The 18030-nt window shown below is 41.7% G+C and overlaps 1 protein-coding gene across 2 annotated transcripts; it reads right to left on the reverse strand.

Annotated features, from left to right (window-relative positions):
* Positions 1–9513: 9513 nt before the first annotated feature.
* On the reverse strand, positions 9514–16508 carry LOC141772565 (uncharacterized). Of its 2 annotated transcripts, none has more exons than XM_074643676.1 (5): positions 15896–16508; positions 13575–14059; positions 13037–13103; positions 12009–12596; positions 9514–11902 (listed from the first exon to the last, which is right to left on the reverse strand). In XM_074643676.1, exons 1-4 carry the CDS (start codon positions 16172–16174, stop codon positions 12009–12011), a joined length of 1419 nt encoding a protein of 472 aa, XP_074499777.1. In that variant the 5' UTR covers positions 16175–16508; the 3' UTR covers positions 9514–11902. The 2 variants fall into 2 exon arrangements, with proteins under 2 accessions (XP_074499777.1, XP_074499776.1); XM_074643675.1 differs by having other exon boundaries at positions 13575–14062; positions 15896–16498.
* Positions 16509–18030: the final 1522 nt, after the last annotated feature.

An 18030-nucleotide genomic window follows, 5' to 3' on the forward strand; every position in this document is an offset into this window, starting at 1 on the left:
TAACATGTTAATTAGTGAGGTGCTTATTGGTAGATTTTATTACCAGGCTAGCTGTTTCACCATGCTTTCAGCCTAGGCTAAGCAGCAGCTGATGGTAACTTCATATTTGCAGTACAGACATGAGAGAGTGGTATCAATCTTCCCATCTAACTCTTGGCAAGAAAGCCATAAGCGTATTTTCCCAAAATGTCGGACTGTTCCTTTAAACGACCTCTGCAACCCCCCTTCACTTTCTTCCCATAGTCTTCTGCACAAGCCGGCTCATGCAATCTTCCTTTTATAGTGAGATTCGCAGCGCCTCGCTGTTCCTAAACTACCTCGTACTCGCTCAGGGCGAATAGATGAAAGGAAAGATAAATACAAAAACACAGCAGGAGAAAAAAATTAGAAAGACGGAGAGAATATGAAAGAAAAGAAAAAGAAAGCGAAAAAAAGACTTGATTATTTAACAAAAAATACCGTGAGGATGTGTTGGGAACAACCATCCACACAAATAACATTAACATAGAGGTGCTAATTTATCCCCAATCATCCTTACTTGCTTCTTTTAAAGGGATAGTTTGGGTGTCTTGAAGTGGGGTTGTATGAGGTACTTATCCATAGTCAATGAATTACCTAAATGACGGTCAGCAAGCAGGCAGGAGTTATCGCACAGGAGCCAAGTAATATGCTGTTGTAGGTGAGGCCGGCAGCAAAATGTATTTTAGCCGCCTAAAAGAAAGGCCCACCTAAAAAAAAAATCAATATCAGTTTAAGTGTATGCTATATTTAGAATATTTTCACCGGTTTATCTTGCCATCAGACAGACCTTTCCGGCGAGGAACTGGAGCCGTTATCTATGCTCTTGCCAAAGCAACCAGACTCCATTGAAAAAAAAAAGTAATTTTACCTCGCAGAACACGGGTTGCTGGTCAAATAAACTAACCAATCGAGGCAGCGGTAGACCAACAACTCCCGTGTTCTGCGAGGTAAAATTACAGTTGTTTTTTTTTTCAATGAAGTCTGGTTGCTTTGGCTAGAGCAGGGATTCTCAACCTTTTGTAACTCGAGGCCCACTTCCGATTGTTAAAAAATTTCCGAGGACCACCTTCCCAAATAAACAACAAACTGGGCTATAAAAAATGTGTTATGTCACTGTCAGGTGTAATGAACCACATAGATATTCAGCCTACCCTCACTCATCACTGCCTACCATTATGAATCCAAAGTATTCAGGGTCATATTTCCTCACCACACACTTTTAATGGTTTCAAAAAATTGCTTGATTTTGTGTCACTGCATCTGTGACATATATGTCTGTAAAGGGGAGACTTGTGGGTACCCATAGAACCTAATTTCATTCACATGTCTTGAGGTAAGAGGTCAAGGGACTCCTTTCAAAATGGCCATGGCAGTTTTTCCTCACCAAAATTTAGCGTAAGTTTGGAGCGTTATTTAACCTCCTTCCCGACAAGCTAGTATGACATGGTTGGTACCAATGGATTCTTTAGGTTTTTATAGTTTCATATGATGCCAGTATCTTCACTCTAGCTTTAAAAGTGAGCCCGCTACAACCTCTGAAATACAGAATAGCGGTTAATCTAACCATTTGGCAGCACTTTCGCGGCCCACTAGGTGTCTCTCTGAGGCCCACCAGTAGGCCCCGGCCCAGTTGTTGAGAATAGCTGGGCTAGAGCATAAATAGCGACTTCAGTTCCCTGTCAGAAACATAGACTGTATAGCTGTCTCACGGCAAATGTAAACTGGTGAAAATATTCAAAATATAGCGTACACTTAAACTGATATTATTTTTTTTAGGTGAGCCTTTCTTTTAGGTGGCTGAAATGAGCTTTGTTGTTGGCCCCGTCCACAGCAGTACATCGCTTTGCTTCTGTGCGGTAACTAATGTCTGTTTCTCCAAACTGGGGGTGTGCCGACCGTCATCTACTGTAGCTAATACACTAACTACGGATAAGTACTTCATGCGACCCCACTTAAAAACACCCAAACTATCCCTTTAAGCTCTTGTGGTTGACGGTCGTAGCTTTGGTTCCTAAACTATTCTGTATTGTTTCAGTGTGGTTACACTGTGTGGGTTTGTGACGTATGTTTGAGATACAATCCAAACGCTTGTAGCCTATATGCAGTTCATTTGTAAGACATGTTCTTCCATCAGAGACCATCTGTAGAGAATATGACTTGATACACTGGCACCGTTGTTATTGGAGAGTTTTATTAAAAGTTGATCCCAGCTGGAGTTCCCCCAGTCTGATCCTCAACCTTAGTTTCAGGACTTTCCAAAATGGGATATTGTTCTTGTGTATTTCATGAATACAGAAAATGAGTCACAGAAGCTGCTACCAGAGTTTACTTGATTTTTTTTTGAGTGAATGTGGAAGAGCAAGATGTCCTACTGCCAGGATCCAGTTACTGAATCCCAAAGTGGTACTGTAGAAGAAAAACTGTCTGCAAAGATAGTCTTGCTTGCTCTATCTCTAGTTAATTCCTTCTATCACAATCGCCGCCATCACCGACAATCTTAGCAGAATCTCTCAGCTGACTCGCTCTACACCTGTCTTTCTCTCTGAAAGTCACTGTGGAAAATCTGCTCCTATCATCATGGAGTCACGCAGAGGTCGGCTCTGGTGATGGGCAGCCTGTCATGCTCCCGATGAAACCTCGCTGCTCGGTATGATTATCACAGACAGATATAGTCCTCTCCGTAAACGCTGTGAGACTCTCATGTTACCAACAGATCTCTGTTTCAGATTCCACCAAGGGGCACAGCTGAACCGCTGATCTGGAGTCAGCTCACACGGAAAACTATATCATCTATGATCTATATCCTTATCATCTCTGTGTCCCCTCTCCTTCCCGTGGTATCTATCTTCTTTGCAGAAACACAGATTTAATAGAATATTCTCACTGAAACTCGCCAGGCTGCCCCCCAGTAGGAGGAATTAGTGATGAGCTTCAGGGTTTTTTCACATGCGGCACTCAGGTGGAGGGAGCACGGTATCAGTTTAGAGGGTGGAAGAGAAAAGAAAGTCAACCAGCCCTCTGAATCCAAGGCTGTAGAGAGCGTCTCAGTTTGCCCAATATGGTATGGTATGCTGAGACACCTCAGCCATGTGATGTGAGGAAGCAAAGCGACTTAGAGGGAGGAGGAGGAGGAGGAGGAGGAGGAGGGGGGGTGGACTGTCTTTCGATTTGACATTAACCAGCGTACATCACATGCTTCACATCTACGATTGCGGTACGTCTCAAAATATTGCATCAGAGACTAGTTTGGCGTGCCTTTGAAGCATAATTAAGCTTTCGGGTGAGAAACAGGATGTGAATACGAAATAATGGCGCTAATGAATATTGAACGATAACATGATTGTGGCATGAGATTCTCAGCTGTGAAGGGTTTAATATCTAGATGGCTTTTTTTTCGTAAAAAAAACATAATTTGTTACTTTGTTGATGATAACATCAAGTATAAGCACACTGGAACATATTCTAAAGGGATCTCTATGTATTAGACCGTAGTTTGTATCAAGGGAACTGTAAATACTCAGTTCCTCCTCTGCATGAAAACAGAAAATATGAAAATCTTTTGGCTCCATCTAGTGGTACTGAGGGAAAACATCAGGGAAATAATCAATAGCTATCAAGCAGGGTAGCTCAAATCAATCTTTTCTATCTGTGATTGTTAAAAAAGCACATTTTCCACGTACCTCTGCAGCGTCGTAGTTTGACCCGTTAACATCACAGCAGTGTCGTCTCTGCTGCAGCGTCGTTGCAAAGGTCATCTGTGCTGCGTCTTCAACAGGGTTCTGATTTTCATCTGTCCACCATCTCTCACCAGCTGCACATAGAAAGTAAGTATTTATGTTGTAAATAGACAATGACACAACACTTATTGACAATCTTAATGTTCTGTTTTGGGTCCTGGAGACCACAGGCCTACTTTCTTAGCTCAAAAAAACAACCTTAACATTGTTTTCTCCCCATGTGTTCATATGCTAATTATATGGAAATTGCTTTTTAAACCCGATGAAGTGATGACATGATTCTGAAGATTGATGATTATTTCTGTTTTGGGATCTCAAAATGTTGAAAACCTTGTTAAATACAAAGGATGTTCACGTGTGATTGGTGTTGATTAGTCTATTAGGATTTCTGTCGTTGTCTGTGTGAGGGAGCTCCACTTACTCCCTCACCAGTCTGATGAAAAGCTCCTTTATTTATCAGTCTAGTTGAATAGTTGGCTTTGGGTCATGTGGCATGTGTATCATTTAAACGTAGGATCCACTTTAGTTGATTAATACATCTGCGTCATTTAGTATCTTTTCATTTAAGTATTTGTTTTATGTTTTTTTTGTTTGCCTTGATTTCTAATCATTGTTCTCTCCGAGGTCCACTTCCTGTTTGAGGATGGTGCTCTCATGAACGCGCGGCACATCGAAGCCCCTTTGCTCCACCAGGTGTTGGCTGTGGCTGTGGACTGTACCAAATGGGACCTTGGGATGGGGGGAGGAAGCAACGGGTTTCCAGTCTACTCTCGCCTGAATAGGATGCTGAAGAGATATTGTACATCGTAATGCCACAGTGGAAAGAATGATGTTACTAGATCTCTTTGCTATTAGCAATGTACTGTAATTTTGACCAGGAAGTATTTCAAGCTATTGTTTGATTAATTCCGCCTTTTGTCTGTCTCCTTTATGTCAGTGTGTTTCCTTTGATCTTGTATTGATGCCACTTGTTCTATATATGTATATTGATGTTAAGAAACAGTAAAAAGCAGAGCTCTGAAGGTTCCTGGACTGTTGTGTTCATTTTGGTTCTCCAAACCTCCGAGAAATGCTGGCTCACATTCGGATCAACAGATTTTGAAATTGCTCACCCTTAACATTTGGTCTCAGAAATGGGATTACTGAAATATTTACTTATTTGATGTTATAACATTGCTTTATAGTAATTTCGATATTGTGTCACTTTAGTCAAATGTGCAAGCCCAGTTTATGGAAAAGGGAAGGGTTACCACTTCAATATTTCTCTAAATATTGGGTTTTATTTAGGTCAGATGAAAAGAAAATACACGCATACACTAACGCAATAATAATTTCCTGACCTTTGAAGGAGTCGTTGCAGTAAAGCAGGCCACAGGATCCAGCAGTAGACGAGTATGAAAGGTTTGGTATCGGAGACTCAGCGAGGGTTTCTAACCTGGGTTCAATGTTCCCCTGCTGCACATGCATAATAGAGAAAATCACAAATCCAGTTATATCACTTCTGCAGCAGAAAGCTTAAACTGATTTGTGTATACATTTCTCTTTATAACCTCGTCCATTTTGCTCCATTTTGGACTGATCTCCATCGTTTCCGTAAACTCTGTCAGGCCGATTCTGACTCTCCTGTCATCTGTCGAGCCTTTCCGCAGACAGGTCCTTTCATCCAGAGTGCCTCCTTCCTCCGTCTGTCTGTCTGAAGGAGACAGGCTGTTGGTCTTCTGAGCCTCTCTCAGGTCTGTCAGAGTTACGCCCTGCAGGACATTCATACTGTTCCGTATCTGTCAGCAGTCAAACACAATTCAATAAAACCTGAACTTCTGTCAGCGGTTTGATCTTTACCTGTGTTGACCTGCGGGTCTGTCTGGCATGACGAGACTTTGCTTTCCTCTGAGACTCCGCTTCTTCATCCCTGACCGGGGTCAGATATGACCTGGGTCAGTGAACAAACAAACAGAAGAAATAAAGATTTGTAAGTGATACGACTTCAACAGGGCACTGAGAATCACATCAAATGGAGAAACAATAACAGGCACCAAAAGACATTAATTAGACCTGAATAATATAGGTCAACAGTCAGAAACAATCCAATAAACATAGTATAATGTGTATTGTGTATATTATTACTTAAAGGGACAGTGTGTAGGATTTGGTGGCATCTAGTAGTGTGGTTGCAGATTGCAACCAACTGAATACCCCTCCTCTCACTCCTCTCTTTTGTTTCCTCGGTAACGTGCAAAACCATGGTAACGCCATTCGCCTCGCCCAGAGGCCATCCTTACCATAGTAACACTACTTTAGGAGCATTGGAAGTCAGACGGCGTCTGGCGGTACCACGATTTTGCACTCTGCAGCTCACATCACCGCAGTTTCACAAGTGTGTCACTGAACTATGGTGGCCTTCAGGTAACGGTAAACAGGAAAGCCCTTCACTAGAGCCAGTGTTTTGTTTGTCCGTTCTGGGCTACTGTAGAAACATGGCGGAGCAACATGGCATACTCCGTGAAGAGGACCCGCTCCCTATGTAGATATGAAGGGCTCATTCTAAGCTAACGATAACACAACGATTAGTTGCAGGTTACACGAGTGAAAACATAGTTATGAATATGATATTACATTTCTGCTAATGGATCCTCTGAAATGTTACACACTGTTCCTTTAATGCTCCAAAAACGTGTAAAGCAGCATAGACTTGTGTTAAACTCTTTCCAACCGCCAGACTCACTTTTCAACATTTTGTGTTTGGAAACATAACATACACTAAAATAATAAAGGAATTAAAACTACATTTTGAGATAAGAGCTCCTCTACAAGACTAGGCCAGAAAATTAAATATTAATGCAGGAACTGTTTTGTTCAATTTTATTGTGTTTTATAATTGTATACAATTTGAAATACAAAATGTAAATTTTTCTAATAATAAATACAAACAAATGCTCAAAAGTCACATTTCTCAAACGTCCTGCCGTGTATCTTTAATTGTGACCTCATGCTGCATCAGTAGGTGTACGGTAACATCCCACTGATTTACACTTTTGAATCATTTCTCCCTGCATGACACACCACCCCAATATCTCATTTGAACAGGAAATACTTTGAATTAAGGAAGCAAGATGCTCTGAAAAATGCATTCTCATTGCAACTTCCAAGACATGAGCTCGATTTCCGCTGGAGGCTGAGCAGACACACATAAAGAGCTGAGCAAGCATCAGTGGAGGGGCTCATGTTTTACCCAGAGAGCTGCCGGCCTGCCTGCCTCTCCTCTGCTATGTAAGCTTTTACTGCTATTGATCCATCAGTTATGGAGTCACCCTGACTGAGAGTCAGCGGGTTGGTCAGCCGCACACTCTCCTGTATATTGTACAATGCATAGGATATGGACAATAGGCTGATTCCAGAAATGACACAGTGAAACAATAAACCACAAACCAAGTTAGAGCTATCCCAGCAGCAGATGCTTACAGACAGATTGACTGTAACAAACAATCATGAGTTCGGTTTATAAAGTATCCACCCAAATCTGCAACCTGTAAAAAGGCTCCTTTTAAACTACATAATAAATAATGTTAATAATTAATATTCTAAAATAGTTGCAAAGAATAATATCCCTCAGCCAATAATTACTAATGCACATATTAAAGCTAATCAAGTAGATCAAAGAGAAGGACTAATTTTCAGCCCCCAAAGAAACAAACTACAAGCTCCCATTACATGAGTTCAAAGAGGCCTACAGGACCTGTACAGAGCACAGTTACTCCACATTAAGATGACAAACACGAGGACCAGGAGCTTTGCACAAAACAGTGGCTTGTCAGACTGAGAATAAAATAAGAGAAAAAATAATCCAGGAATAGAAGAGCATGACTCAGTCTCTGTGAAACTTACCTGGGAACAAAAGCTTGCATGGTCCCCTGTGGAAGGTCAGAGACTGAGGCTCTGAGACACTGCAGCAGTGATGTGTGGGAGAGGCTGGACAAAATGACTCTGTGGGAGAGAGAGAGAGAGAGCGAGAGAGAGAGAGAGAGAGAGAGACTCTGAATGATGCACACACAATCGATTTAGACTTTCTGTTTACTGAGGTCTAATGCAAGCAAGTCTCTTCAGTTGGACATGATGTATGTGTGCAGCAAACACATTAGACATACTAGATACATTACATATTTAGGCTAATAAGTTGTATGAATACATCCCATGTGAGTGTGTTGTAGAAGCACAGTTATTCATTCATTCAGTCAGGGAGTGCAGGGGGGCACCGGCCTATTAAAAAAAAAAAAAAAATGAAGGGTGGTATCTTTTCTTTAGGTGATATTTAGGTTGCAACAGCAAAACAGTGCAAATTCAGCACATTAAAATGACTAAGGAGTGACCCCTACAGTAAGACAAGCAATTTAAAGGTACAGTGTGTAGCATTCGGTGGCATCTAGTGGTGTGGTTGCAGATTGCAACCAACTGAGTACCCCTCTACTCACTCCTTCCTTTCCAAGACTGAGGTAACGTGAGACGTCAAGTGCAAAACTGCGGTAACACCGTTCACCTCGCTCAGAGGCCATCCTTACCATAATAACACTACTTCAGGAGCAACGCAAGTCAGACGGCGGCTGGCGGTTTTGCAGTTGCAGCTAACGTTATCGCAGTTTCACAAGCGTGTCAGAGAACTACGGTGGCCTTCAGGTAACGTAGACTCCATGTAAAGGACCCGCTCTGTATGTAGATATTAAGGGCTCATTCTAAGCTAACAAAAACACAATGATTCTTAGTTTCAGGTGATTATACACTAATGACAACATAGTTATGAATATTATATTCCATTTCTGCGAATAGATCCTCCGCAATGTAACACACTGTCCCTTTAATATTCATTAACATTTGTGGGAAAATATATATTAATTTATAATGTTTATGCTTGAAAGATTGTTTCCTTCCACATAAAAGTTGCACATTGTGATAGAGCACCTGGGGACTGTAGTTTTTAGCAAACCTTAAGTAAACAGTGCATGTCGGGGACTATTTACAGCTGTGGGTCTGTGAGCCTTTTCATCATATATATGTGAAAGAACTTTTCATATAAAAGAACATGTCAGCCAGTGCAACCATGTGGGCAACAAGTGAGCTCTATAGGAGCCGACCTGTCTCTAAAGCTGTCAATCACTGCTCGTGAAACTCGCTCAATCAAACGGTTAAACTAGGCAGCGCTGATCAAATATAAATGAATCAATATTCTGTTACTGTAATGCCTATCTCTCACCTCAAATATTTTCAGAAACATCTTGTAGTGTACTGTTTAGCTGTAAAATGAGAAAGCTGGTGGGCGGCGCTTAATTTTGGCTCGACTGTTTGAAAACATGAGGCGAGAAATAGGCATTACAGTAACAAAATATTGATTCATATTTGATCAGAGCTGCCTAGTTTAATCAAAGTTCGCAAGTGATTGACAGCTGCGTTAGAGACTCCACGGCTCCCGCTCCTCTCTGATTGGTTGCTCTACTTTGCACATGTTAAAATCTTGCAAAGGCCATTAGGCGCACTAGGAGGACACAGACTAATTATTTTCAGAGATCATTTGTCGCATGCACTACTGTCAGGATATAGTGACCGTTATATAAAAATCAATTTTTATCATATTTGGGCAAAGTTCCCGACTGCAGCTTTAAGCTCTATCAGGCTTTGGCTATACAATACTTGCACCTAACCCCAAGCACTGTTAATGTAACATGATGAATATGAATTGTGTATGACACAACAGACAGAACCAAGTATAGAAAAGTGAAAGAACCAGGGTTTATTTTAAAAACATGACAATGTGAGAACGTCTTGGCAAAAACAGTGCATTTGTAAAAGTGAGGTCTTAGTAAAATGTGTCCAAGTTTTACCATGCTACCAAGAACTCTGTTGAATCATTCATACAGAAACTGATTCCATGTGTGAAGCATGACTACACAAACATTTGTCATGTCTCCAAAGAGGTAATTTTATAACAATATATTTGATAATAAGTGATATGTGTGTTCTTTGCCCTAATCACAGCTTGCTCATTTTCTGAATTATTTGAGAATTCACATTATTCCAGTTGTCTTTAAACCATCTCAGAGAAACAGTGTTGTGGTGTGACTTCAAGTTTTTTTTGTTTCTAATGTTCCCAGATATTTTCAGCGGGGTTGATATCTGGTGACTGTGAAGCCATGAACACCTGCACTCCTCCTTTAGATTTCACAGTCCATGATTAGAGTCAGTGTCCTGCTGGAAAACTCCTCTTCTGCGCAACCTAAAGCTAAAAAGTATGGTAGTCCTTCTGTTGGTTCATATGTAGCTGAACCTGTGTATTTCAGCTACTATTCGACTCTGGTTTTATGAGCTGTTGGACTAACTCAGGGGTAGGCAACCTTAGGCACAGGTGCCACTGTTGGCACGCGGGAGCTCAACTAATAGCACACTAGCAACACCCACCCTACTCCGCACTCTGATTCGCTAGTACTTGTTGCCTTCTTCACAGTATTTAAGTTTATTGTTGATGAACAAGGTTGGTAGGGTTAATGATTTCAACTCAGATGTGGATGTTTTCATTTCTTGTATAGTGCTCATATATATATATATATAATATTTAACTTTAGTTTACAGTTGCAAATGTAGAGCTTTTGTGTGTGGAGAAGGCCACTGTTTAGATAAAGAACGATATATATATATATATATAATTACAATGTCCTGATTTTGTATGAAAATGTATATGGATGGAATAAAATTATAGCTCCATTGAAGATTTAAATTTTTATATGCTGCTATAATCAAACTTAATGTTAACCTTAATGTTGATATGGCACACTGATAGACAAGACATTTTTAAAATGGCACTTCATATCAAAAAGGTTGCCAACCCCTGGACTAAGCTGTCACGTGGCCTTCTCCACACACAAAAGCTCTACATTTGCAACTGTAAACTAAAGTTAAAGCTTTGATTCAAGACTTACGGTTTTCAACAGTGAAACGTTGGCACTGTTTAGATAAAGAACGAGTTCTGTCATTTAAGATGTGATAAATTGGTGGTTTTGAATGAAAATGACTTGCTTGCATTTCAATGCCACAATTGCAAACGCATTTTTTGCTGCAGCTCAACACTGCAATAGTTTTCCATCCATCTGGAGAGCAATTTGTCCCTGATGCTCTTCTGAATCAACTGCCTTAATCCCTCCAAAGACAAAACATTATTAATATAATATCTGCTATTATTTGTTAAAGACCCGCAACAGCATTAAATGATGCAAAGTCTGAACTGACTAAATTGTGTACTTTTGAATGAAAAGTATTAAAGCAGTAGAATGATGTTGCTGAAACAGTTCTTGGCAGAGGACTTTTAGACCACCGTATCAGGTGTGTATGTCCGAGATGGAATTGTAATCAGTTAAAAATAAGAAGTGCTAAATCAAAGCAAAAGTCCAGTTTGTAAGTACTGAACCACTTTAAAAAGGTAATAAAAAATCTATCAACTACAGTTTGTCCTATACTTTAAAAACATTCAGGAATTCTTGTTTGTCTTATGAAAGATGCTTTTTCTCTTTTTATGCTATAGCTCTTTAGTTGCCTGTGTAAACAACTGGGACACATTAAGTTACTGCAGCTGTGTTTTCCTCCTAAGATATTGTCTCAATACATTTCAGGCAGTGCCAAAAAGAAACACAGTTTAATGTCACCACGACAGGCATTACTTATGGCTTCAAGTGCATTGATAAACAGTTATATGTCATTGGCTTCTTGTTTTCCAGTTTAGTACAGAACGTAACGTTGACAAAAATAAAATAAAGTGTGTTGTGAGGAGTGGAAAACGCTCTGCAGAAAGACAGAAGGTCATTCTTTTATGGATTAAGGCTTTAGAGGTTGTTACTGGCAGGTAAACCCTGAATTACTCATTTCCTAACTAACAGCCATGTCATATGTTGAGGTACAGGTTTCAGCTCCAGCATACAGCGACTGATTTCTTCTGACTGAGGTTTCAAAGAGCAACCACGTAATGAATACTGCACCTAAACAACAGCAATCAGTAATGCCTTCCTACATCATATTGTTGACTGTGATTTTTAGACCGAGAAAGTTCCCATCCTCCTCGGTGGATATGTCCGGTGTGGAAAAAAAAAAGTCCCGTTCTGGTAACGTGCACTCTGTAAAACATGATAAAACAAGAACATATATTAGGAGGGCTTTATCCAATGCAGTGAAATCTATTTTTTTATGGAAAAATAAAACGTTTTCTTGATTTATTCTTACTTATAATTCATCCTCTGGTAAAGCATCGTTTTCTAATGGCTCCTCTCCTTCATCCATCTCCTCTGCCTCCTCTTCAGCTGCTACATCCTGCGGTTCTTCCTGTCTTTCTGACACCTCCTCCTCTCCTTCAGACACTTCGTTCTCCTCCTCTGCTTTGTGTGTCTCCTCTTCGTCGGCTTCCTGGTTCTCCTCTTCACTTTGTACCCCCTCCTCTGCAGTCTTTTCTGATACGGCTACTAACTCGTCTTCCTCCGTCTGATCCTCCGTTACTGCCTCAGCCTCCTCTGCAGGAGCAGTTTCATCTGTCACAGAGTCCTCCTGCTCGACAGGAGCTTCATCCTGTGCAGCTGCCTCTCCTCCTTCATCTGCCTCTGCTTCTGGGACTGCCTCTTGTTCTACATCAGCAGGAAGCACCTCTTCTTCAGTTGCTTCTTCTGCTGCTGCCTCCTCTTCAGCTGCAGGAGGTGCCGTTTCTTCTGGGTCGGAAGCCTCTTGTTCTACATCTACAGGAAGTGCCTCTTCTTCAGTTGCTGCCTCTCCTTCAGCTGCGGGAGGCGCCGTCTCTTCCTCCTCCGTCTGTCCCACCGGCTACAGCAATAGAAAGCAAAAAAATACTGTATATTAGTTCATAGTAGAGTCTGGATAGAAAACATTTTCTGCTATCTGGACATCCAGGCGTCTCGGTAAATGTGATGAGAAAAAAATGACAAAACCAGAATCTATACTGTGTGAATGTACGTGTAGATGTGAATCCATCAGAGACTCCATGCAAGGCAATTAGCTCCTTCAAATTAATGAGATGAAAATCTCATGGTGGGTCCCTTTGGGCTCACAGGGAACAGAAATAGTAAAGAGACCATGTGTGCTGAGGCGTGCCACACATGTTCTGCCATTATAGTTCTAGTATGATGCAGTTCAGTCCAAACTGTCAGGCAAGATCTGATTGGCTGGTGTGTTGCTGGTTTCCTGGGTAACCTGTTTCTGTATGTTTTGTCCAGCTGAGCCTGATCCTGCAGAATGTGACGTACCGTATTGAGCTGCTCCTCCACACTGGCCTGCTCGAGCTGCTGGGACTGCTCACTCTCAAGCAACCCTCTGAAAGACAAGTCAGTGAAAATCTCTGTTTAAAATTATGACATTTTATCATATAATAATAATAATAATAATATTAAGGGTTCAGGGGGCTACACAATTATTGTTAAAATATTGGAAGAGGGCTCCAATGGCTTCATTTGGTTGCTTTCTTCTAATCTGTCATGTGTGACAATAGAATATTTACATGATGTTTACATAAGCTGCAAAGAGTGCGCTCAATTTTCCATACAAAGATCATTTCATGCAAACTATTCAGCTCTTAAAATCAATACACTAGAAATGTTTATACAGATGAGGGCAATTTTCACAATGTGAATATGAGACCTAGCGACTCTGGTCCACAGTAACACAGAGACGCAGACAGTGACAGCCAACGGGGCTTTGACAAAGTCAACATAAAGTTATGGGTCAGAGGAGGGGAGCTATTTTTCTCCACAGCTCCAAAAAGTTGCCGCTTTTTCCACCACCCACCTGACGGTAGCCATCTCCAGCGTGCTGGCCTCCAGCTGGGCCTGGTAGTTCTCCAGCTGCTCCTTCAGTCGCAGCACCTCGGCGGCCTGTCCGTCCAGGGTGGCGCTCAGCGTGGCGACCTGGCCGCCTCTCTCCTCCAGCTTGGACTCCGCCTCTCCCACGCTCCCGGTCAAGCCCTCGACCCTCTGGGACAGCTCGGCGCTCAGCAAGGCCAGGCCCTCCACCTGAATCCTGACGCCCTCGAACTCCTCGCTCTTCCCCTTCAGCATGCCCTGCAGCTGGCTCAGCTGATCCAGAGACACGGTGGCCTGCTGCATCTCCGCCAGGCGGGCTTTCATCTCCATGTGGAGCGACAGCACCTGAGCGGGGAGGTCGGACGTCTTGAGCTGCTCGGCCGTGGCCAAGGCCATGCCCACCTGTTTCTGGGCCAGCGCGTAAGAGTCCTCCAGGGCATTCAGGCGGGTCTCCAGGCTCTCTGAGACGTGCTGCTGCAAAGAGACACACACAGGGGGGATGTTGTGAGTCAAGCTGGCCATTTGGAGATCATTCTCCTTAAGCTGGTGCTTCGATAGTCTCTTTACTACTGTATAAGTGGACTCCAAAACTATGAAAATTATTATATAAACATCATGTTACCGAACATCTGGGATGCCAAAGAGGCTTTTATATTCAGACTATATGGTTTTCTATTGTAGAAACGTTTCTCCTCGCAGAGCAAGGTATAAGTCTATAAAATAAATAAAGCATTTTAAAAAAACAATCAGAACAGGTCTGATCATGAATGTACAGCTCAGTGAAACCTTACTTCCTTGCGAGAAGTTATGTGAAACAAGCTGTATTTGCATAAAGAAGCGATGCAAAGTGATTTTCTCAGTTAAGTATGTTCATTAGGAGCCGAACTCAAACAGTAAGCCAACCAGCAATGGGTTGGTAAAACTTTTAGGGTTGCAACTAACAATTATTTTCATTGTCGATTATTTTCTTGATTAATCGATTAGTTGTTTGGTCTATAAAATGTCAGAAAATGTCAATCAGTGTTTCCCAAAGCCCAAGATGACGTCCTCAAATGTCTCGTTTTGTCCACAACTCAAAGATATTCCGTTTACTGTCATAGAGGAGTAAAGAGACCAGAAAATATTCACATTTAAGAAGCTGGAATAAGAGAAATTTCACTTTTTCTTCTTAAAATATTACTCACACCAATTAATCGATTATCAAAATAGTTTGCGATTCATTTAATAGTTGACAATTGTTGCAGCTCTAAAAACTTTGCAAACTGCAGTGGCTAACTTATGAGTCACAAAAAAACAATTTACTTCTGATAAAGGAAATATGTCTGCAACAAGACTGAGCTAGCTGAGCAGTTCTCATGAAAAGTGATTAATCGCCTGATACAAAGGTGTGGTTGTATGAGAGAGAGGGAAAGGAGTGGGCAGACTGGATTTGGCTTTTAAAAAATCTTGCTCATCTCCCTGAAGTTGCCTGCAGCAACATAAAAATAGTTGGAATTCTGTGAACGTCACAGGTAGAGTGAAAGATACTTGAAGCAGCCGTGAACTTCTGTTTGCAGTGACATAACAGATTCAGTTCATTCAGATGCAGAAAACTATATAACACTTTCTTAAAGCAGTATAGCACTAATATTAAATATTCCTACACAAGTGTCATTTCAGAAATACAGATGAAACACATCTGTTCTCCTGCAATCTTTCCAATGGCCTCTAAAACAGCCTTTGAACCGGTGTTCAGTATCAGTATCACACAGACTAAATTTAACCCTGGCACACTACTGTCTTGTTTCTTATTATTATTTTGGCAGCATCCTCTGCACACAAGCTCTGGAAGAAGCATGTTCTTTACTGGTGTTATATATATATATGCAGACATTTTACCACATAGAACTGTTGATACAGAGTAGATTTACTGTATTTGAATGAATCAGTGATAAAAAAAATAAAAAAAAGCCCCTGCAGGAGTAGGAGGTCAAGAATAATCCTCATCATTACAAACGTCAGCAGCTGTGTGGACAGTTAGAGGAGTTTTGTGTGATCACTCCAGTCGGGCTGCTGGCATTTTGAAACCTGAGAGAGGCCCACAGGTCTCAACTTTCCTGACTTGTAAGTGGCAACAGAGCAGTTGTGAGCATGTGCTGAGGCCTTTTTCTTAGATAGTGGAAGTGTGTGTGTAAATTAGAAGCTCAGTGGTATCATAATAGGGTATATAGGCCATCACAAGGGGGGCGTTGTGTGCATGCAAACTCAGCTCACTTTTATTCTAACAGGGAATTAAATTTGTTATTATTATTTATTTTATTTCCTTACCTCACTACTTGACTGTCGCATTTGTTCATGGGAGGACTGGAGCTTCACTATCTTCATCTGCATGCCCATGAGGTTGTCTGTTAAGTAGGTTAAAGTTTGGTGCTGCTGGAAACAGAACCACGCTCCGGTGGCACCGCACACCACAACCAGCAGGAATAAAACCAGATGCAGTGCGTAATTATTGGATCCACCGCGAACTTCAGACTCCGCCACTTCATTTTTGAAAAAGTTATCTTCGTTTTTGTGGTTGCCTTTCCCTCTTCGATGCTTTGCAGTCATGTTTCCCCAACACCCACAAAAGGACACAATGTTCTAGCCTGGCAGAGAGAGAGAGAGAAGTGATATAGTGAAGGAGCCGCTGCGTCGGAGAGAGAGAGACTGGAGAGGAGAGTGTGGTGTTTTTCTTCAGAAGGCTCCTTTAAAGCGGCACGCAATCGAGCTGGATTCAATCACCGCGCAATCAAGTACCGAGAGGCTGCAGCGGTTTGCTGATGATGAAGAGGCAGAGCTGAAGATGAGGCAGGAAAGGCTGGGAGGGAGGCGTGGACCGAGCAGGCAGAGTGATCGTCCATTCAGGAGGAGTGAGAGGAGGAGTAGGAGGGCCGGGCTGCTACTAGGAGTGGCTGAGACTCCTCCACCATGTGCGCTGCTGTCATCTAATGGCAAAACTACACGTAGTAGGTTACTCTGCGCTATTTTCTACTGCAGCTGAGCCCCATGTGGTCTACGGCAGTGTGGAAGTTATAATGGTGTGATATGACTGGACTATATACTGTCAGTTGCTGACAAGGATGAATCTATAGTGACCTTATCAATCATTTAATCCAGGGGTTCTCGACCTTCTGTATCCTGAGGCCCACTTCTGATTGTTAAAAACAATTCCGAGGACCACCTTCCCAAATAAATTACAAACTGGGCTCCAACAAAAAAAATTTAGTTTCAAAAACCACTCAACTTTGTGTCACTGCATCCAAGACATATATGTCTGTAAAGGGGAGACTCGTTGGTACCGATTGAACCCATTTTCATTCAGATATCTTGAGGTCAGAGGTCATGAGACCGGCCTGAAAATGGCCATGCCAGTTTTTCCTCGCCAAAATTCAGTGTATATTTGGAGCGTTATTTAGCCTCCTTCACAACAAGATGGCAAGAAATAGTTGGGACCAATGGATTCATTAGATTTTTTAGTTTCCTATGATACCGGTAGCTTTAAAACTGAGCCAGCTACAACCTCTGAAAGACAGAATAGCGGCTATCGGATTTTGAAGAGGTTAATCTAACCATTTGGCAGGTCCTCCACGGCCCACTAGGTGGTCCTCTGAGGCCCACCAGTGGTTGAGAATAGCTGATTTAACCCACTAGTTCCTGCCTTTGTACTAATAGCAGCCTACAGCATCCTTTTTTTAAAATGTGTCATATTGATGCACAGAATTTGTAAAAGGGCACATCTCTAATAAAGGTCACCTTCAGCCTCTAAGATGTCAACATCTTCGTGGCCTTTTGCAGCTTTCTTAATACCATCTGAAGTCAGTTTAGCAGCAGGGGTTTAATGCTCAGTTAAATATGCACTCTGGTTAAAGGAACAGTGTGTAACATTTCGGGGGATCTATTAGCAGAAATGGAATATAATATTCATAACTATATTTTCTTTAGTGTTTAATCACCTGAAACTAAGAATCGTTGTGTTTTTTTTCGTTAATTTAGAGTTCATATCTACACAGGGAAAGGTGTTGAGTGTTGTAGCCCAAAACGGACAAACCAAGCTCTGGCTCCAGAGAGAGCCTTTCACGGTTTTACGTTAACTGAAGGTCCGAGACGCTTGTGAAACTGCGGTAGCCACGAACCACAGAGTGCAAAACCGTGATACCGTCGGCCGCTATCTGACTTGCTCCTATAAAGTAGTGTTATTATCGTAAGGATGGCCTTTGAGCGAGGCGAACAGCGTTCCCACGGTTTTGCATTTGGTGGCTCACGTTACCGCAGTCTTGGAAAGTGAATAGAGGGGTACGCAGTTGGTTGCTAAATATGCACTGTGGTTAAATCGTCCGTTTCTCACACTTATAAAGTCCCAATTCATTATATATATTTTTCTTTCTTTCTCTTTCTGTCAATGATTATTGTCAACTGGTGCTGCA

Source organism: Sebastes fasciatus, chromosome 8 (assembly GCF_043250625.1).
Source record: "Sebastes fasciatus isolate fSebFas1 chromosome 8, fSebFas1.pri, whole genome shotgun sequence".
In the NCBI taxonomy this organism is placed as follows: Eukaryota; Metazoa; Chordata; class Actinopteri; order Perciformes; family Sebastidae; genus Sebastes; species Sebastes fasciatus.

Coding starts and splice junctions, on each gene's coding strand:
- LOC141772565 (XM_074643675.1), bottom strand. CDS start 16,174: ATGACTGCAAAGCATCGAAGAGGGAAAGGCAACCACAAAAACGAAGAT. Junction 14,063..15,895: donor TGCGACAGTCAAGTAGTGAG/GTAAGGAAATAA, acceptor GTCTCTTTGCAG/CAGCACGTCTCAGAGAGCCT. Junction 12,597..13,036: donor TGGAGGAGCAGCTCAATACG/GTACGTCACATT, acceptor CTATTGCTGTAG/CCGGTGGGACAGACGGAGGA.